The sequence below is a fragment of the Giraffa tippelskirchi genome, chromosome 1, assembly GCF_054371585.1.
Source record: "Giraffa tippelskirchi isolate mGirTip1 chromosome 1, T2T-mGirTip1v1.2.pri, whole genome shotgun sequence".
NCBI lineage: Eukaryota > Metazoa > Chordata > Mammalia > Artiodactyla > Giraffidae > Giraffa > Giraffa tippelskirchi.
Genome location: NC_137275.1, coordinates 151,105,723 through 151,125,040, shown reverse-complemented (window position 1 = coordinate 151,125,040; position 19,318 = coordinate 151,105,723). Strand labels below are relative to the sequence as shown.

Here is a 19,318-nt window from a genome sequence, read left to right as displayed (position 1 = left end):
AAAATTCTAGGAGAGTACTAAATTGGAAAAATGAATACAGCATTTGAGGCAATGTTAAAGAGCTAACAAATTTCATTTAAAATAAAGCAAACGCAATTTTTCAAAATCATATCATGCAAAGGGGCAGTTTAAACATTTGAGTTTCTAAAACACTAAAGATAGAAGCATATAAATTTAGTTATTGATAATCTTTGGGGACAGAGATATCATTAAGCTATTTGTGGAAAATGTAAAGCACTCAGTAAAATGAAGAGCACTGGATCATCACAATACTAGATATATGCTGAATCACAGATAATCAGAGAGAGAGGAAGCCAACCAAAATGAAGGGCTAATCCATTCCTTCCTCCTGGAATTCACCTTGACCCTCCCAGAAGAAACAAGGCTTATCGAGTCTTATTTGAAGTATTAAATCAGAGTATGCATGTTCTTTTATACAATAAAGGCAACTTTTTATGGAATAAATTAGAGATTAAAAGTGATTAAAGATAAAAAGGAGTAAAAGACTTAGTGACGCATACTTAACAGAAACTTTCGTCACAGCAAAGTCACATTCTTCAGTTCCTTCACATACATCATCTGTGTTACATACACTTTCCTGGGCCCATCTGCATTTATGCCTTTTCTAAGTAGATTTCTGGCTGTGGCTCTGTTTGAGTCTACCAAAGCACATTATTCCAAAAACAAAAAAGGAAAAAAAAAATGACTCATACAAACCTAAAGGAAGTATGTGCTAAGGTGTCTTTAGCCCTTTAATGAGGGGAAACTATAAAGATGGAAAAGGTGGATAAAGGAAGGATAGAGGCGCAGAGGTCAAATAAGTCCCTGTAAAAAGATATACTGAGTTAAATTCATTAGGATGTGTTTTGGGGTTTTTTTTTTTTTTTTGGTTTGTTTTAATACCTGTAAGACTAGGACCCTGGCAGCCACTGCCTAAATGCAGTTCACATGTTTTTGTAAATACTTTTATTGGAACACACGCATATTCAGTCATTTGCTGTGCCTGCTGTCTAGCAAATGGGGACCTTTGCAAACACCATAAAGAACAGCTTGGGCGTAAAACACATTTAAAAAAATTTCCCCCTTAATTTAGGGTCTTATCTCAGGAAGGTAAAATCAAAAGTGTTAAAGTATTATTAGCATAGATTTAGTTGTTTGATTAAAACACTAGCATTTTGTGCTTGGAAATAATGAATGGTCATTGTTTGGCACTAAGAATGCAACACAATTTTAAGTAATTCTTTAAGTAAATTGTTTTTTTTTTTCAAGGACATGCCAAAATCAGCACAAAGAATGAAAAACTTTCAGGTTAGATAAGGCATCTCTACTATCTGGGCAGATAACACAGAAGAATAACCTTTTACTATCTCTTACTAAGAGCAAACTAAATTCTTCTACACCAATTTTTCATTCCAACAGAAGAGAGGAAAAAAGCAACTTTGAGCTTTGCATTGGTAATGTAGTATTTTATCCATAAACTTCTTTAAAAAATTGTTTCCTAATATATTGACTAAATGTCTTTGATAACTAAACTGTTTAACATTTAATGAAATTTGTTGTTATTCATTATTTTAAACCTATTTTTCTTTTAATAAAGATTTAGATTTAAAAATTTATCTCCTAATAAAGCCATCAAAACTGAGCAAATTTTACGAACATTTTTATACATTACATTGCTTTTTTCCCATATAATTCTTTGTGTGTAATTCACTCAGTCATTTCTGACTCTTTGCAACCCCATAGACTATATATGCCCGCCAGGCTCCTCTGTCCCTAGAATTCTCCAGGCAAGAATACTGGAGTGCTAGCCATTTCCTTCTCCAGAGGATCTTTCTGACTCAGGGACTGAACCTGGGTCTCCTGCATTGCAGGCGGATTCTCTACTATCTGAACCACCAGGGAAGCCTTTGTAGATATGATATTTAAAGGCAAATAATTTTGGATTTTTTTGGTATATTTAGTCAGTTTTCGATTTCAATTCAAGCTCTGTTCTTTACTATCTCCTTTCACACTCTGGAACAAACCACTTTTACTGGAAACAAAAATACTCTTCTTTTTTGACAAGCAAAAACATATTTTAGCTATACTTCTTTGCCATGATTATTTCTAGTATAGTCGAACCACCTATATAAGCCATAATTTTTAGTCAAACTTTCAAAACCTTTCAGAGAAAAACTGGAGAGTAACCACTATCATATACAAGCATTAAGGAGACCAGCAAAGCTTACACAACTACTTTATAAGATCTTTACAGCCAAGTGCACACCTTTAACACTTTTGTGGATGCAAAAATATGTTTATTAAAATGACCCAAAGATTCAGCCACTCTGTTACTACTTAAATAAAAGGCAATGCTATACATAACAACTGGTGACACATCTCAATATTCTATTTTCCTTAGAAATTATATATAGCCATAAATTTTTATTAACTTGATTTATATTAGTTTAAGTTCTACAATTAATATCCTCCAAATTATGTTTGAACTGACAGAACAGAACACAATTACAGTTGAATAAAAAAGATTAAGAATTATAACTTAATATTGTTTTTGTTCAGTTGCTAAGTCGTTTCCGACTCTTTGCAACCACATGGATTGTAGCACACCAGGCTTCTCTGTCCAGCACTATCTCCCTGAGTTTGCTCAAACTCATGTCCACTGAGTCAGTGATGCCATCCAACCATCTCATCCTCTGTCACCCCCTCCTCTTCTTGCCCTCAGTTTTTCCCAGCATCAGGGTCTTTTCCAGTGAGTCAGCTCTTTGCATCAGGGGACAAAGTATTGGAGCTTCAGAATCAGCCCTTCCAATGAATATTCAGGATTGATTTCCTTTAGGATTGACTGATTTGATATCCTTTCTGTACAAGTGACTCTCAAGAGACTTCTCCAGCACCAGAGTTCCAAAGCCTCAATCCTTTGGCGCTCAGCCTTCTTTATGGTCCAACTCTTACATCCATACATGATTATTGGAAAACCCACAGCTTTGACTATATGGACCTTTGTTGGCAAAGTGACGTCTCTGCTTTTTAGTATACTATCTAGGTTTGTCACAACTATTCTTCCGAGGAGCAAGCACCTTTTAATTTCATGGCTGCAGTCACTGTCCTCGTTGATTTTGGAGCCCAAGAAAATATAGTTGAAAACATAATTGCATATTTTTTTTAATCTCAATATATGGAAGAAACCTTAGCTAATTTCAACAGTAAACCAGTTAAAGGCATTCAGGAAGTTAGCGTTAGCTAGTCTCTTCATTAGAAAAGAAATCCAAATCTTAAACAAGAAAAATTAAATTATATGTTTAGTCTCCATATTGAAAAAAGCAAGGAAAAGACATTTAGTTATTTATAACCTAAATTTACCAAACAAATTCATGTCTAAAGATTCACTTTGATGTTTCTAAGCTAACATTGTGAAGGATTTTTCTTTTCCTTAAAAATGTCAGTACATTCAAAATGTTAAAGTTCAATTTACATTCTTGAAATTCTGAGAACATTAAATTTTCCAAATATTTATTAGTATCTCTAATGAGAAAATTCTCTTTTTTCCTAAGACACTATAACTTAATTTATTCTAGAAGTAGGGAAATATTTCATTTTCTTATCTATGAGAAGTAAAAGGTTTTTCTCAAATACACAGCCATCAACAGGAATTAAACCTTCAGGTCTACCACCCCAGGCACAGGACGCTAGAAAACACAAAACACACATTCTCAAAGTGTTTGTCTCCTGGTCAGTGGAAATAATATTTTCTACATGGATTTGAGCACAACAAAAGACAAACAATATAGACCAACTGACCATACTCTGTGTCATCTCTTGCCCAACAGAGAATAGATTCCTATTATCCTATAGAGATCCCAGGTGAATACATCATGAAACTAGATTGCCAATTAGAGCTACTGCAAACAGGAAATCATTTATAGATTATGGGACCTTGACTGGCCTGTTGGTTCAGTGCACGAGTACCTGGAATGGGCTGGTTTTGCATATTTTTTTTTTTTTTTTTAATACAGGAGGGTTCAGTACCCAGTTAAGAAAATGAACATTACCTAAACAATGAGTTAACCAAAACTGGTAACTATTAGCCAAGGATCCAAAACAATAATAATGAAGCAAGCAAACCAGAATAAAAGGCACCAAATCAGAAGAAAATGGAGTGTCAGAATTTCACTCCAGAGGCCACTTCTCTGGAACTGTTTCACCAGTTCCAGCAGGCAAGCATACTATGTATCTTGACGGCAACCTCCAACCCTATCAAAGTGTAATTTTTAAGTAGTTGAAAACATGGTTCTCATACAAACATAGAGGGAGTACTTGCCGAAGATTTATTTAGCTTATTTAATGAAAAAAGCAGCAAGATGATACAGCTGGCCCAAAAGAGAATTAGAGTTTATGTAATTTCTCAGGAAAGACATATGAAATAATCTGTTTAGAGACAAAGCTGTTTAACATCAAACAAGACAATAAAACGATAACTTTGAGATGTTTTTCTTTGCACTGGGCCAAAATCATTTTCAGGTCTTCAAAACACAAAGCTACAAGTCAACTTACAACTTCATAAGTCTGAGCCAAATTAGTAGTAAATTACAGGTCATAGAAGCCTATCTCTCCATAGGTAATTAAATTATGCTTTGGTAAGCCTCTTAGACTATGCTTCAACACATTGCTGGAGAGATTTTTAAATTCTTTGAGCTCATGGATCCTTTCCTTAGCTGTGTCCAGTCTACTGATATATTCATCAAAAGCATTCATCATTTATATTGCAGTGTTTCTGACTTACAGCATTTCCTTTTGATTGTACAAATGTTATCTGTCTGCTCACATGACACACCTATTCTTGCATGTTGTCTACTTTCTGTTTTAGATTCCTTATCAAATTAATCATAGTTACTTAAAATTCCCAGTCTAATAATAGCAAAATCTGTACCTGAGTCTGGTTATGACGCATGACTTGTCTCTTCAGACTTTTTGCCTTTTCAGAATGTCTTGTAATTTTTCGTTGCAAGCTGTGTATGATATAAAAGGAACTGAGATAGACCTGAGATGTGAGGTTTTATATTTATCTTAATAGGAGTTAAATTGTGTGTACTGTTAGCTGTAGGTGTCAGAGACTATTTCCTCTAGTATCTTTTCTTTTTTGGTCTATTTTTTTGTCTTTGGGTTTTCCTAGAGACTCCTTAAATAGATTCTGAGGCCTGTGGGACTTTTAGCTGCAGTCCCTGTTATTCTCAGGAACCCTACTGATGTGGTGTATGGTGTAGGGAGGAGAAGTAATCTAGAGTCCATGGTTAGGTCTCAGTCTTTTTGTGAGCCTGAGATGGGCATTTCTATTCACCCCTAGTTGGTTCTCCGGTGGCTCAATAAAGAAACCACCTGCCAATGCAGGAGATGAGGGTTTGATCCCTGGGTCAGGAAGGTCCCCTGGAGAAGGAAATGGCAACCCACTCCAGTGTTCTTGCCTGGGAAATCCCATGGACAGAGAAGCCTGGCAGGCTACAGTCCATGGAGTCACAAAAGAATTGGATATGACTTAGCGACTAAACAACAACAAAAAGGTCAGTTAGGCTTTGGTAAAATCCCAGTCAGTGAGGCTCTGGTAAATAGTTTTCCTTGACAGCAGGCCCTGAGAAGGAGAACAGAGAGCTTTGGGCATATTTTAGAATGGTTACTTTGCTCCTGCCCCTATCAGAGAGCATCAAGGAAAGTTGGGACCTGGTGGGGCTGCTGGAGGTAAAACTCATGAAAGTGTGGGGCTTCCCCTAAAGTTTTTAATGTGGAGTTTTTAACTCTCAAGCTAGTCTACAATGAATTTCCAGCAATTCTTCAATTATAGTTTTAAGTCTTCCTACTAACTCCAGCAGGGGCCTTCTGCTTCTGGGCATCTGTTCTGGGTAAGCAAAGATTCTCTGTATCCACTTCTTTATCTCCTGGGGGCAGCAGTATACCCTGTGACCTTAAGTCTCTGATGGATGTAAGAAGAGTTGTTGATCTTCAGTTTATTCCATTTTTTTCTAGCTGGGGAAACAGGAATGATAACTTTCAACCTCTTTATATGTCAGACTGGAAACACAATGAGAATCATAATCAGCTTTACAGATTCATTATGATAATGGCATTAAATGTATTAGATAAGTTAATATTTAAGACATGATATATAGGAAGCAACTAATAAATGGAAGATATGTTTATTAATATTCCTAAAGATTTTTTTAATCAGACAAAATCACTAAATAAGAAAGTCAGTGTATTATCAGTGAGTGATGGAATATGGCAGTTGTTTCTCACTGGCCATACTTCAGAGAGTAAGATAGATCACTGCTGCATTGCAACTCATGTCATCTGGAGAGCCCCACCCAAATTTTCCCAAATGTCAATATTTAGTTGGTGTTTAGGCATCATATGAAAAATAAAACTAATCTTCATCATAAAAGGAAGCATTCCAAATATTATAAAATTATCAACATTAGCTAAAAAATGAATGGTTCTAACAAAAGGTTTGTGTCTCAGTTACATTCCCTATGCACAAGGACCATTCTACAGAGGCCCTTTCTAAAAACATGGGTTAATACATGAAACACAAAGTCTGGTTCATGGGAGACAATAAACACATTTGTCACTTTCCTTATCTCCTCCTTCCCTTCCCCTAGTGAGGACACATTAAAGTGAATTCTTCAAATTAAATGAATTCAGAAAAGCAGGATTAAAATTTAGTCAATTTTTCAGTATTGAAAATTCAAAGATGTCACTAGTCTTAGTGTATTCTAAGTTCTTAAGCTATCTGAATGTTAATATCTAAGTTTATTATCTTATCATTGTATACCCTACATTTTATGGCTCTCAAATTATAAAGAGTATTATTTATAAGTGATCTCTATTTAAAGCATCATTACCCCACTCTAGTACTTTTGCCTGGAAAATCCCATGGACAGAGGGGCCTGGTAGGCTGCAGTCCGTGGGGTCGCTAAGAGTTGGCCACGACTGAGCGACTTCACTTTCACTTTTCACTTTCATGCATTGGAGAAGGAAATGGCAACCCACTCCAGTATTCTTGCCTGGAGAATCTCAGGAACGGGGGAGCCTGGTGGGCTGCCGTCTATGGGGTCGCACAGAGTCGGACACGACTGAAGCGACTTAGCAGCAGTAGCAGCAGCTGTGTCACTAAATACCAGAGATATCATTTGTCATTTCTCCTTCAGGGTAATAAACCACACATTTGTCCTGTGGGTGATGCAGATGGCCCCTCAAAGAAGACCATGACTTCCCTCTAACATTTCTTGTCTCCATCAATGTATATTTCACTATTTACTCAATTTTTTACTTTTTTCAAGCTATAAAACAATATGCCAAAAGAGTAACATTCCACAGACACGGTGGTCCAGCACCTATCACCCCAAATTATCCACAAATAGAAAAGATATATAGGTCCTTGCTACTCAAAGTGTAGCCCATATACCAATGGCATTGATGTATTATTTATTCATGCTGTGTAACAAATACTCCAAAATTTAGCAAGGCAAAAAACAAATGTGTTATCTCAGTTTCTGTGAGTCAGAAGTCTGGCACAGGTAAACTGAGTGTCTCTGGCTTGAGTCTCTTCAAAGTCTGCAATTAACACATCAGATGGAGCTGCAGTCATTTCACGGCCCCCTCACTGCTTCATGCTCACTCACACAGGCAGCAGTAGCGGGAAGGCCTAGCCCCTTGCTAACTATTGTCCAGAGATATCAGTTCCTTATCACGGAGATCTCACAACAGGACACCTCACAGCCTGGCAGATGCCTCTCCTCTCAGCAAGTAGAAGAATGTACCCAAGACAGAAAAGTCTTTTTGTAATCTTTTCTCAGAACTGACATCCCATCATTTTTGCCATATTGTATTCCTAAGAAACCAGTCGAAAGGTTCAGTCTGTACTAAGGGGCAGGGAATTACACAGGATGTAGATACCAGGAAAGAGGGGGTTTTATTGGGAGACATCTTAGAGGCTGCCTACCTGTATTGGCATCTGCTGAGAACTTGTTAGAAATGCAGGATCACAGAATTAGTGAAGAGAATCTGAATTTCAACAAGACACCAAGGTTATGTGTATGTCAAGAAGCACTGCTCCCAGGGAGCAAGACCTATGTGCTTTACACTTTTTGCAGAGGCTGCTTCTTCACCTAGTTTTACTCACTGCTTAAAGTCAGTTTCTAAGAATTGCAAAGGTTAATTTTCCTTGCAACTCAGTTCTCTCATACTCAACAAATAGGAAAAATTATAGTTACTGAATTATTACTGAAGTACTGCTGGGCTGCAGATAGCAGATTAGAAAAAATTGAGGCACTGAGGAAGAAAAAGGGGCATAAGAACTGTGGCAAATGAATCTAATATCAATATATAGTAGTTACTGAAAGAGAAAATTGAGCACTTTTATAAGAAGGGACCGTATGAAAAAAGGATTAACATGCTATTACCTCAATAACCCCTAAATGCATTGTTGAATAACTCTGAATTAGAAATACTCTGTTCATAGTGGTGGCCTCTTACTACTTGATTCTGTTTGGGTCTACTACTTTGTTCTATTTACAGAGATAGAGAAGTGTACAGCATATTTTAGAAATAAATCCATGAAAAATTAAAATAAATAAGTGTAAATACTAAGTGGGTTCTAAGTATCTTGATTATTCCCTTTCCAAATAGATTTTATATCTCAATGATGGTTAAAGAATAATCTATATTCAGTATTTGAAACCTTTCCATAAAAGACCATTAATAACTTTGGTATAAATGTTTTACATCTCCCTCAAATTCTACTTAGGGGAAAAGATAAAATTCCATTCCATACCAACTGTATGTTTAGTGACATCATGTTGGCAGCTTGACACTGGCCATTGTAGGAGTATTTACAGCATAGAAACTGTAAAACTTCATAAACCAGAACTTAACTTTGTTGATTATCTTAAGACAATGACCTTAAGGGGAAAATGATCTAATGGGGAAAATGTTGATACTACAGATTCGATTTAAGACTGTGTCATGTCCTTAGCTATTACATTATCCATAGCACAAAAAATTACTGGGAAATACCCTCTATGCAGTCAAAAACTTATCCAACTCAGCCAAATTGCTCCCATCACTGACAAATCGATAAAGCTCAGATGTAACTCATGCTGAGGCTGAAACAGTTTTCAGTTTAATGAATATAATTTGCACTAGGGTGGAAAATCTTGGAGAAGGCAATGGCAACCCACTCCAGTACTCTTGCCTGGAAAATCCCATGGATGGAGGAGCCTGGTAGGCTACAGTCCATAGGGTCTCTAAGAGTCAGACATGACTGAGTGACCTCACTTTCACTTTTCACTTTCACGCATTGGAGAAGGAACTGGCAACCCACTCCAGTGTTCTTGCCTGGAGAATCCCAGGGACGGGGGAGCCTGGTGGGCTGCCATCTATGAGGTCACACAGAGTCGGACACGACTGAAGCAACTTAGCGGCAGCAGCAGCAGCAGCAGGGTGGAAAATGGTTAAACAACAGATCACATATCAGACTTAAGGAAGAAAAATTATTTAGAAAAGAGTTTGTGGACTAGGATCAATTCTATTTGTTCAATTATGGTTGAACTGAAACTCGAAGTTGCTGTACGTACAATAATTCAACAAAAATGAACAAAAGGAGTCTCTGAGAATCAGTACAGTACATGAAATTTACAACAAAAGATACTGTATATTTTAGTATTTGTATCAGCACAGTTTTTATTACGAGCATGTATACGTGTTTGTGTGTGTGTAGTTTTCCAGGGAGCCAACCGTTCAACATTTCCCAGCACACCACCCTGCCTCCTGTTTCCCTCCCAAGGGAGACACAGCCACTACAAATCACAGAGGGGCACGTTACCAAATCCGAGTCTTCCATGTAAAAATCCCACTTTAAATTCTAAATTAGAAAAATGAACATGCTGAAAGAACATTTATTATAAATTAGCAGAGACTCTTCTGGTCTGTGTTCTGTGTGGGAGCTCTTCTGTTACAAATATGGGGAGTCCATGTTTCAGTGACATCATTCCAAATGAATTTCAGCTCAGGTGATTTATAGTCTCATACATTAGCCAGAATTATACTTTGCATATACGTATTGAAATCTCTCACGAAAAAAATTTCACTGTATTAGGTTATGGTAAAGGAGTTTTCATCACAGGCATCTAAGTATCAACTGGAGCTAAAACCTGACCGAATAAGGCTGTAGAGTTCTCCGTCTTCCTTTTGTAATCAGAAGACTCACCAGCAGACACTATACAGATCTCATGAGCAGGCCTGATGGCAGGAATTTGTGTTTAAGATTCAGGAGAGTCACATGTGCCCCTTTCAAATAAACCAGATGTAGCTATCTAATCTATCAAAACAATATCAATTGGTCAGCTGTGCTGATGATAGTGTTTTTATGTATGTAATTTAGTCTTTGGGGAAATTACCCCTCTATGAGGCTTTGGGAAAACAGTGAACTGTTTTAGTTATTGTTCAGTTCCACATAAAAACAACTCAAATGGAGGAAGACAAAGCTGACTGATATAAAAATGGAATCCTCTGTTGCCCAATTCAAAACAAATTCCGTTGTAAATTTTGAACTGGCTAAGAAAGCAGAGGAAAACTTTGGCGGACTAGTTCTGACTTGCAAATGTTGCATGCTCTTCTGAAGCATTCTAAACCCAAAGCATTGGATGCAAGTATTGTACTATGTCTTCTCAGATTGCAGTAAGACGGTGCTATCCTTAAGGGTCCTCTCGACAAAACAGGAGTGCTTTAGAAATACAGCTATTAATAAAACTGCTGGAAATTTTAAGGATGAGTAGATAGGAAATCTGTATTCTTCAAATTGAAGATGTGGTGAATTTGAGCAGGGAGCACATTTAGACAAGAGGAGGTTATAAAAGGGAACATGCAGATAAACTGGGATAAACTATTGGAGAAACAATATTCTAAGTATCTTTACAACAGCCCTTTAATTTAGTACATTAGATGTTTTTTTTTTTATTTTTTGTTTTTTTTTTAGATATTTAGAAATAAATATGGCTAGAAAAGAGGCCTTTCACCAATTACAAATTTGAAAAAAAAAATGCTGATTGGTTTCTTCACCTTAGACATTAGGATTAGGGCATCACATTAAAAGGCAAATCTAATTTATTCTCCTTTCTTCATGTACATGATCATGAACTTGCTTGCAAAGTAGTCTTCTTCCTATACAGCTTGCTGGACATTTGGGATTAAGGTCATGGATACTGTGGATTTTACAGTAGGTTGCATAACTGGGAGATGGCCTGCTTTTATCTGATTAGTCAATTCCCATAAATAAAAAGATAAATGGTACAGGAGAGCTTTGTGAGAGATATGAACACTGGTGCTGTGCAAGCCTGCAGGATGACAAGATGGAGTGAGCAATGTCCCTATTTGGCAGATATATTCAGCAGCCCATGTGCACATTTCAGTTAATATATAGACCCATTAAACATGGTATGTATGTTTATCTTGGCACAGAACACAAATATTACTTTCAGTGAAACCCAAATGGCAAGAGCTAAAATTACTATCCCCACAGAATTTCTGATAAGGTGATTAAAATTCACATAGAGCTCAAACTCTAGCCATGAACTTTTACTAGCTAAGTAATTTGCCAGAGACGGAGCAGTAAATTGATTGCTCTGTCTCCTGTATAGCTTGAATGATTCTCTCATAGCAGAAACAATTTAGTAATCAAACGGCCACAGGAATGACAATCAGACACTGTGTTAGAATGAAGGGAAATCCTGAGATGATCTGATCTACAGAATCTTCTTATAACATTTTCAATGAAACCTCAATACAAAGAGCAGAGAAGTGGTGATACATGGATTTCTCTACTGAATTAAATTTTCAGTATTGGGCAGAAATTACACTTTGTTCACAGACTGCTTTACTATGTCTGTTGAGTCCAGGGGCTCACGGGAGCTCAAAATTAATCCCCAGGATTCTTTTTCTTGTATAAGAAGCCACCTTGCCCAAAGGTAGTCTGTGACAGTGACAGGCCAGAGCTCTGGCCTGTGTTCCTTATACACCATCACCAAAGAAGACAATTTATTTGGCAATTTCATGATGAAGTGAAAGCATGACCATATTCTCTCTTTCTTGGATTCCAGTGAGACAGTTCATAACCTTTTTATCTTTGTAGTATTAAAGTGACAGATTGGACAAAAACATAGATCTGGAAAAGTTTATTATTAAGAATATTTGCTCTTTTCAAGACCCTCCCCCCCATTAAGTTCTTCTATAGACCAGTTCATTGATCATAATTGACATGAAATTTCAGTCTTCATTCTGTCTAGAATTGAGAGACCTATTATGCTACAATACTGAAGCATGAGAGGCTTATTAAGTATGAAGATGGGCTGCATTGCAATAACTGTAAGGGCCAGAGTGGCAAGTGAAGAGGAAAAGAGGAAGGACACTGACATCTCTTTGGATCAATTAATGCAAACCTTACAAAAAAATCTTTTTTGGTAGCACCCTATTGTTTGTTCCTTTTGTTTAATTTCTTTCACCAAGTGTTTACAGAACAATGGTGCTGTATTAGTATGAGTTATCACCTCAGGACAAACAGAATAATGCTTAGAGTGTGATTTACGTCGTGAAGTCCACTTCCTTTCAGAGATATCATCTTGTAACCTGTACATTTAAGCTGGGAATAACCTTGCCCTAGTTACTCAGTGTTCGAACTCTGTGAATCAGTGGGAGTGGGATTTCATGCTTGGAATGCTTTAATACTGAAGAGCTCTTTCTTGCTACCTTGTTCTTTCCCCTCAAGCACTGTATCATTAGCAAGTGTTAGTCGGTCATTTGTGTCCGACTATTTGTGACCCCATGGACTCCTCTGCCCATGGGATTCTTCAGGCAAGAACACTGGAGTGGGTTGCCATTCCCTTCTCCAGGGGATCTTCCCAACCCAGGGATCGAACCTGGGTCTCCCATATTGCAGGCAGATTCTTAACCATCTAAGCCACTAGGGAAGCCCTGTTGTATCACTGACTTATAGCAACACTCAAGGGAGGGGCATTCTTGATAGATGGTTCAACCTACGGCAATCATTCAGGCCTTGGACAAATAAGACTTGTATATCTACTATGCGTCAAGCACTCTTGGAGGTCTTGGGCACAGAGTGGTGAACAGGACAGACCAAGTCCCCTGCCCTCTGTGACGGCTTATATGCTCATATGGGAGACAGAAAATAAAAAGTAAACATGTAATAAGTAGGATGATTTCCATTTAGTCATAAGTATTATGAAGGGAATATAAAACCATAGAAACGCTGTGTACAACTAAGCATGGGAATTAGATACTATGATTGATCAGGAAGGGGCTCTCCAAGAAGGGGTCACTTAAACTCAGACCATGAGGAAGTCCTCCCAACAACCACTGTCCTCAGAGAAACGTCCTGGGACCTTGCAAGACCTCAAGTGAGAGAACCACACAGTTTCCTGCCTACTGGGCAAGACTGCTGTCTTCTGAATAGATGGCCAGACTTCCTAAGGACTGACGTGCTTAACAGTGAGGAAAGGCAGGGCAGCTGCTGGAGACAGAAGCCACATGGTGATTCAGTCATGCTGGTGGATTGTTCCTACTTTGAAGGTTCACCGGGAGTAGCATAACTGCACCTTAATTCCCGGAGAAAGCACTATTAGGTGGAGTGCCAGGTAACAGGCAGACAGCCGTGTGAACCGAATGGCCCGGGGCTCCCACGGTGGGAAGCTGTTTGCTCTCTCCCCAGGAGGACACAGGGTTAGATGCAGTTAAGTGTGTAATCATTATCAGCCTGACCAACACGTTCTTAGGGACTTGCTTTCGTCATATTTTCCCCTACAGTGGTTCAATGGCCTGTGAATGTTTGCTTTCAGAAGAAAAGAATTTTTTTATTTAAATAAATCATTTCATGGTCAAAGGAAGCTTTTGTTACTTCAGAGTCTACTCCCCTCTCATTCATATTGCTCAACAAAACTGAACACTTCTTATGTGATGCAGCCACTGTGTAGCTCAGACAAAAACTAGGGGAAAAAAGTGTAAGTATGTTTTAACCCTCCAGTGACACAATTGCTGGGAATGTGCATTATTATTGTCTTAAGAGCTGAACTTTCTCAGATCCTAAAATTACGACTATTTCCCCTCCGCAAAATCAATCCATCCTTCAAACAGACCATAAGCGATGGACGAAACATAAGACACGGCTTTTTTAAGGAACTGAAAACTTAGCTGAAGAAACAGCTAAAAGACACAATAATAGGTAGCAATATAAGTGTACAAAATTAAGGTAGACTGTCAGATACAAACTACACAGTAGAGGGTAAACAGGGCAGCAGAAGAGATACTTCATGGAAGAATTAGAACTTCAATAATGGGGAGGATTTGGAGGGGAAAACAGTCAAGTATTTCACGTGAAGGGAGTAACAGGGAATACGTCCAGATCTGGGCATGCGCAGGAACATTCTGACAGGGCAGGGTGGGGACGTGAACAAATGCAGCTGTGGTTCATTTGGGGAGCTGTTGGGAAATGGTCACACTTACATTGCACTGTGCCTACGATGGGCACAGCATGTTTTATTGGCTGCAGATGCTTAACTGAACAATTTTGTAAGACTTTGACTCCTATTGATTTTCCTGGCTCCTCTGTGGACGTAAGCAAATTGTTGATGATTTGTAAATATTTGTTGTATTACTTGTAATTTGAACAGTATTTTGATGACTCATAGGGTGTGGGGATAAATTCAAATATAAAAAATTGCCACAAAACTTCCTTTGCCCACACAACCTTAAAGCAAGGTCACTGAGACACCACAAATAGAAAACCATCTCAAGACTTACTAAGTTCTGTTCATGAATATCTCAGAGAAAATTGATTTTCGTTGCTGACTCCCTAAGAATTTTTGGTATATTTCTCAGAGAAGATAAGGTAGTCTCTTAAGTCACTTTATTTAATATCCTAGGCAGATTAATGGTTTTTAAATTATACTTCATACTTTATACATACATATGTAAGCATTTTTGTACATATACACATGGAGTTTACCTGCAATCTTAAATCTCTGAAGTCATCCTAGAAATTTCATCTCTCCTAATAAGCTGTCTGTCACATTCACTCAATCCAAAGTTCCCCTTCAGAGATGGGTTGATTCCTAGAAATATGTTTACAATATGAATGCATATATAAGCTTCTTTCTCTCTTCTGACTTGAGTCACTCACAATTGAGTCCCTTGGATAATTCTAGAAACACGCAAATCTGAATTAGTCCTAGGAGTTCAAGAGAGAATAAGCAAGGCCCAGTCTCTTGGGTTAAAAGACCTCAGGTGAAAAAAACTGGAATTTCATTTAAACCATGATGAATGTGACTAGGACCTCTGGTGGCTAAATCTGTCCGTGCCTCACAGTCCAGTCCACTGGAATCTCTGTAGGAGCCTTATCTCTTCAATTCCAACCAGAACAAGGGCTGTCTTGCAGCATCTCTCCCCCTGCTTCCTTCAGAAACACCCTTGATGTTAACAGATAATCCTGTTGAACTGTAGGGCCTACAGAGAAATTCTGCTTTGTGACTAAGAAGACAGATTTCTCTGAAGTAAAACCATCAGAAAGACTACATACCTAGAAGTCATTTAAGGGAACCTTCCCAGAGTCTCATATCCCAGTTTTGATTGGAGCTGCTCTTGACAAATCTGAAGGAAATACTGAAATCTACAGAAAATACTTGTACACTTCATTGTGTAAAGTGGATCAGCCTCATTTATCAGCCTTTTGGATTCAGGAATATTGAAACAATTTGGTTGTAAAACATGAAAGCATTATTCAGCACAACATATGTGTCAGTATAGTCATAAAAGGTGCAGACCTTTTCTGTACTCTTAATTTTTTATTTGCAGATTTCAGTTTCTACATATATAAGAGAGGCATAAAAATAACAATACTTTAGGCACAGGGTTATTATTGAGTTGACCAAATGCTTGCTTAGGTTTTTCTGTAACATCGAAAAACCTGAACAAACTTTTTGGCCAATCCAATATAATGTGTGTTGAGTTTTTATTAATGGTGTTTGTCACATAATCACTCAAAAAATAGGAGCTGATACAATGAGGATGGTGAAGGTGAAGTCCCTCAGTCGTGTCCGATTCTTTTTGACCCCATGGACTGTAGCCTACCAGGCTCCTAGGTCCATGGGATTTTCCAGGCAAGAACACTGGAGTGGGTTGCCATTTCCTTCTCCAATGATGATGATGATTCCTAATTTCTACAGATTCCATCCCCCCCTTTTCTCAATATCCACACACATACTCTCAATTAACAAGGATAAACTATTAAATCCGAGCTTCCCTGGTGGCTCAGTGATAAAGAATTCTGCCTGCCAATGCAGGAGACACAGGTTCAATCCCTGGGTCAGGAAGATGCCCTGGAGAAGGAAATGGCAACCCACTCCAGTATTCTTGCCTGGGAAATCCAATGGATAGAGGACTACAGTGCATGGGGTCACAAAAGAGTCAGACACAACTAAGCAACTAAAACAACAACAACAAACAATCTGGCCATAGAGAGAACAAGTCTCTTGACAGAATCTGTCATTCAATAAGATATTTCCAGGCAGCTTGGTGAGGGTCAGAGATGCAGTGAGAGTTTATAGTCCCTTTCAGAGCCTGTTAGGGCTGGCAGGAAGTGAGTTCTTTGATTATGACTCCTACCCTTTGCCAGCAGTTTTCAAAAAGATCCTCACTCAAGTAAATTTGTATTTTATTCTCTGACTGTAAAATGATGGACCGCAGGGGACAGAATTTAAATGACTCTGGGGTCTTTCGAGAACGCAGAATAACTGGCAGGTCTCTCCCTTCTCCCTGCCCTCCACAGGTTAACCTCAGAGCCACAGATGGGAAGCTCATGCGCCAGTTGCTCCTCATCAATGAGAGCATCGAGTCCATCAAGTGGATGATTGAAGAGAAAGCCACCATCACCAGCCGAGGCAGCAGTCTGAGTGGCAGCCTCTGCAGCTTACTGGAGAGTCAGAGCACCTCCTTACATGGCAGCTGCAACAGCCTCCATGATGGCAGTGACGGGCTAGATGGCATCTCCGTGGGGAGCTACCTGGACACTTTGGCAGATGATGTCCCAGGCCACCAGACCCCCTCAGACTTGGACCAGTTCAGTGACAGTTCAGTCATAGGGGACTCACACGCACTGTACAAGCGTCCCAAATTGGATTCTGAATACTACTGCTTTGGCTAATGCCCCAGATTTTTGCATGGGATTGGTGTGCAATTAACTTGTATTTATCCTCCTCCTCCGCTGCTATATTTTTGGTGTGATTTTTTTTTTTTTTTAGTACGACAACCTTTTAAAAGGAAGCTTATTTTGAATGGCTTGATGGTATTTCTGTTGCTCCTAGTATTTCTCATCTGGACTGATTCCTCTTTCTCTCTTAAGTCTCTCTATTTATTACGATGATTTTTCTCCCTTCTTTCACAGTGGCACAAATAAAGTAGGGGGAAAAGAATAAGCAATAATTATATCTTTGCTTTTGTTTTCAGAGCAAGGGGTCAGGGATTACAAGATAAACTTCGCTAAATTTTACAATAAACCAAAGTCTGATAATAGCTGATTTTGTTGTCTGTATTCTTAAATGATTCAAAGGTTTGTTTTCCAGAAGACACTGAGGTTTATTACTGTTTTTATATTAAATTGAACAACATGCTTGGGACTAAGCTAGGCATTATTTTGAGGCCACAAGTTCCTAGTGTGAAGTCAATAATACCGTTAGCCACACACTCCTCATGACAACCATGAGGAAGCCCCAACTCTATGTAATCTATTCAGTTCAACTTTGTGTTCATACTGTAGATGACCATTTTGTCATCAGTGATTCTAACTCAAGCTGTAGACAAATTTGTGTAATTAAATATATGATTCTCCCAAATTTCAAAGAATAATTGAAATTAAGTAAGAAGGTGATTAAAGGTCAAGGTGTCCTAGATTTATTGTATTCTGAGATTTTGTTGATGTTTACTATAAGCATTTTACAATTATAGAATATATAAAAACATAGATTCATACAATGGATGGATGACGGATGAATGGAGTGGGAAGTAGAATCACTATTTACTTACAAAACCTAATAGATCCTTTCATTCTGAGAAGAATAAGTAATTTCTTTGTTTTCTGGAATTACGTCTGAAAATATCATTCATGTACTGAAAATTTCAATGTGATATTAATCTTCTACATTTCTTTTACCTTGATGATTCCTCGTGAGTAAATCTAATTGAGATTTCACACTGTTCTCTATAATGATATATGTTTCTGCACTAAACACTTGACAGTGTGAACCAAAAACTCTACTTGTAACTAAAAAATGGGCATACTCCAGAAATAATTTCCCCCAAATTTCCTTTGTTAGTATATGTATTACACACATGTTGAATTTATTATTTCCACGTTATATATTATTCAATTTCCAATTAAGATCTACAGGGTCTATATTTTACACTGGTACTTTTTTCATAAATTGTAGATAAAATCATCAACAAGAATCTCAGGATGTCAGGATTGTCTCCCTTCTGTGTTTGAGGAAAATGAAACACAAAGAAGGTAGGTAACTGGGTCAGATCTCCCAGTAAGTGTCAAAATTGGGATTTAAACTTGAGTCTGTCTTATTCTAACAATAAACCTTGGTACCTATGGAAGTTAAATAATAAAGTGGAGATGAGAAAGCAAACTTAACCCATGACAAAAAGTGACCTATCATTTTTCTTCTAAGTTAGTAGGACCTACATGCTCAAATCATGAGGTTTTTGAGTCCATTCCTGAAATCACATGTCTCCACAGTCAGTGTTGTGTTTATAGGTGAAGTGGGAGTTGGCCATGTGCCAGCTATTTCCCATCTTTTTACCTCTTTCTACTTGCTTTCATTTTAAACTTAGTAAAGGCTGGTGGGTTGGCTATTTTGTTTGGTTTTAATGTAGAATTAAACCAAGCAATTTTTAGCACAGGTTTTTTTTTTTTTTTTTTTTTTACCAGATTAAAATCCAAGAACACGCTTTATGATCTAGTAGATAGAACTAAGACTAACGGATTTCAAACAGAGTAATGACATTTGTAACTATACATCTACAGCACTACAAGAACATGTCCAACAAGAGGGAAATGAGGAGACAGCGAAACTTTAAGAGGCATCAAGGCTAAATTCTAACCTCTTCAAAACCTGAGATTTGTCTAGAATAAGCCAGGCACAGGAAAGATGAATTCTGTCCTCAGATCACTGTTTCACTTTGTAAATTCAATCTGACCAATTTC

General features: G+C 37.9%; 1 protein-coding gene across 1 annotated transcript in view; it reads left to right on the top strand.

Annotated features, from left to right (window-relative positions):
• Positions 1-18,758, top strand: part of LURAP1L (leucine rich adaptor protein 1 like) — a 47,494-nt gene extending 28,736 nt beyond the window's left edge. The window contains exon 2 of the mRNA XM_081570325.1: positions 16,880-18,758. Within this exon, the coding sequence (XP_081426451.1) occupies positions 16,880-17,254 (375 nt within the window). The 3' untranslated portion in view covers positions 17,255-18,758. The remainder of the gene's footprint in view (positions 1-16,879) is intronic.
• Positions 18,759-19,318: the final 560 nt, after the last annotated feature.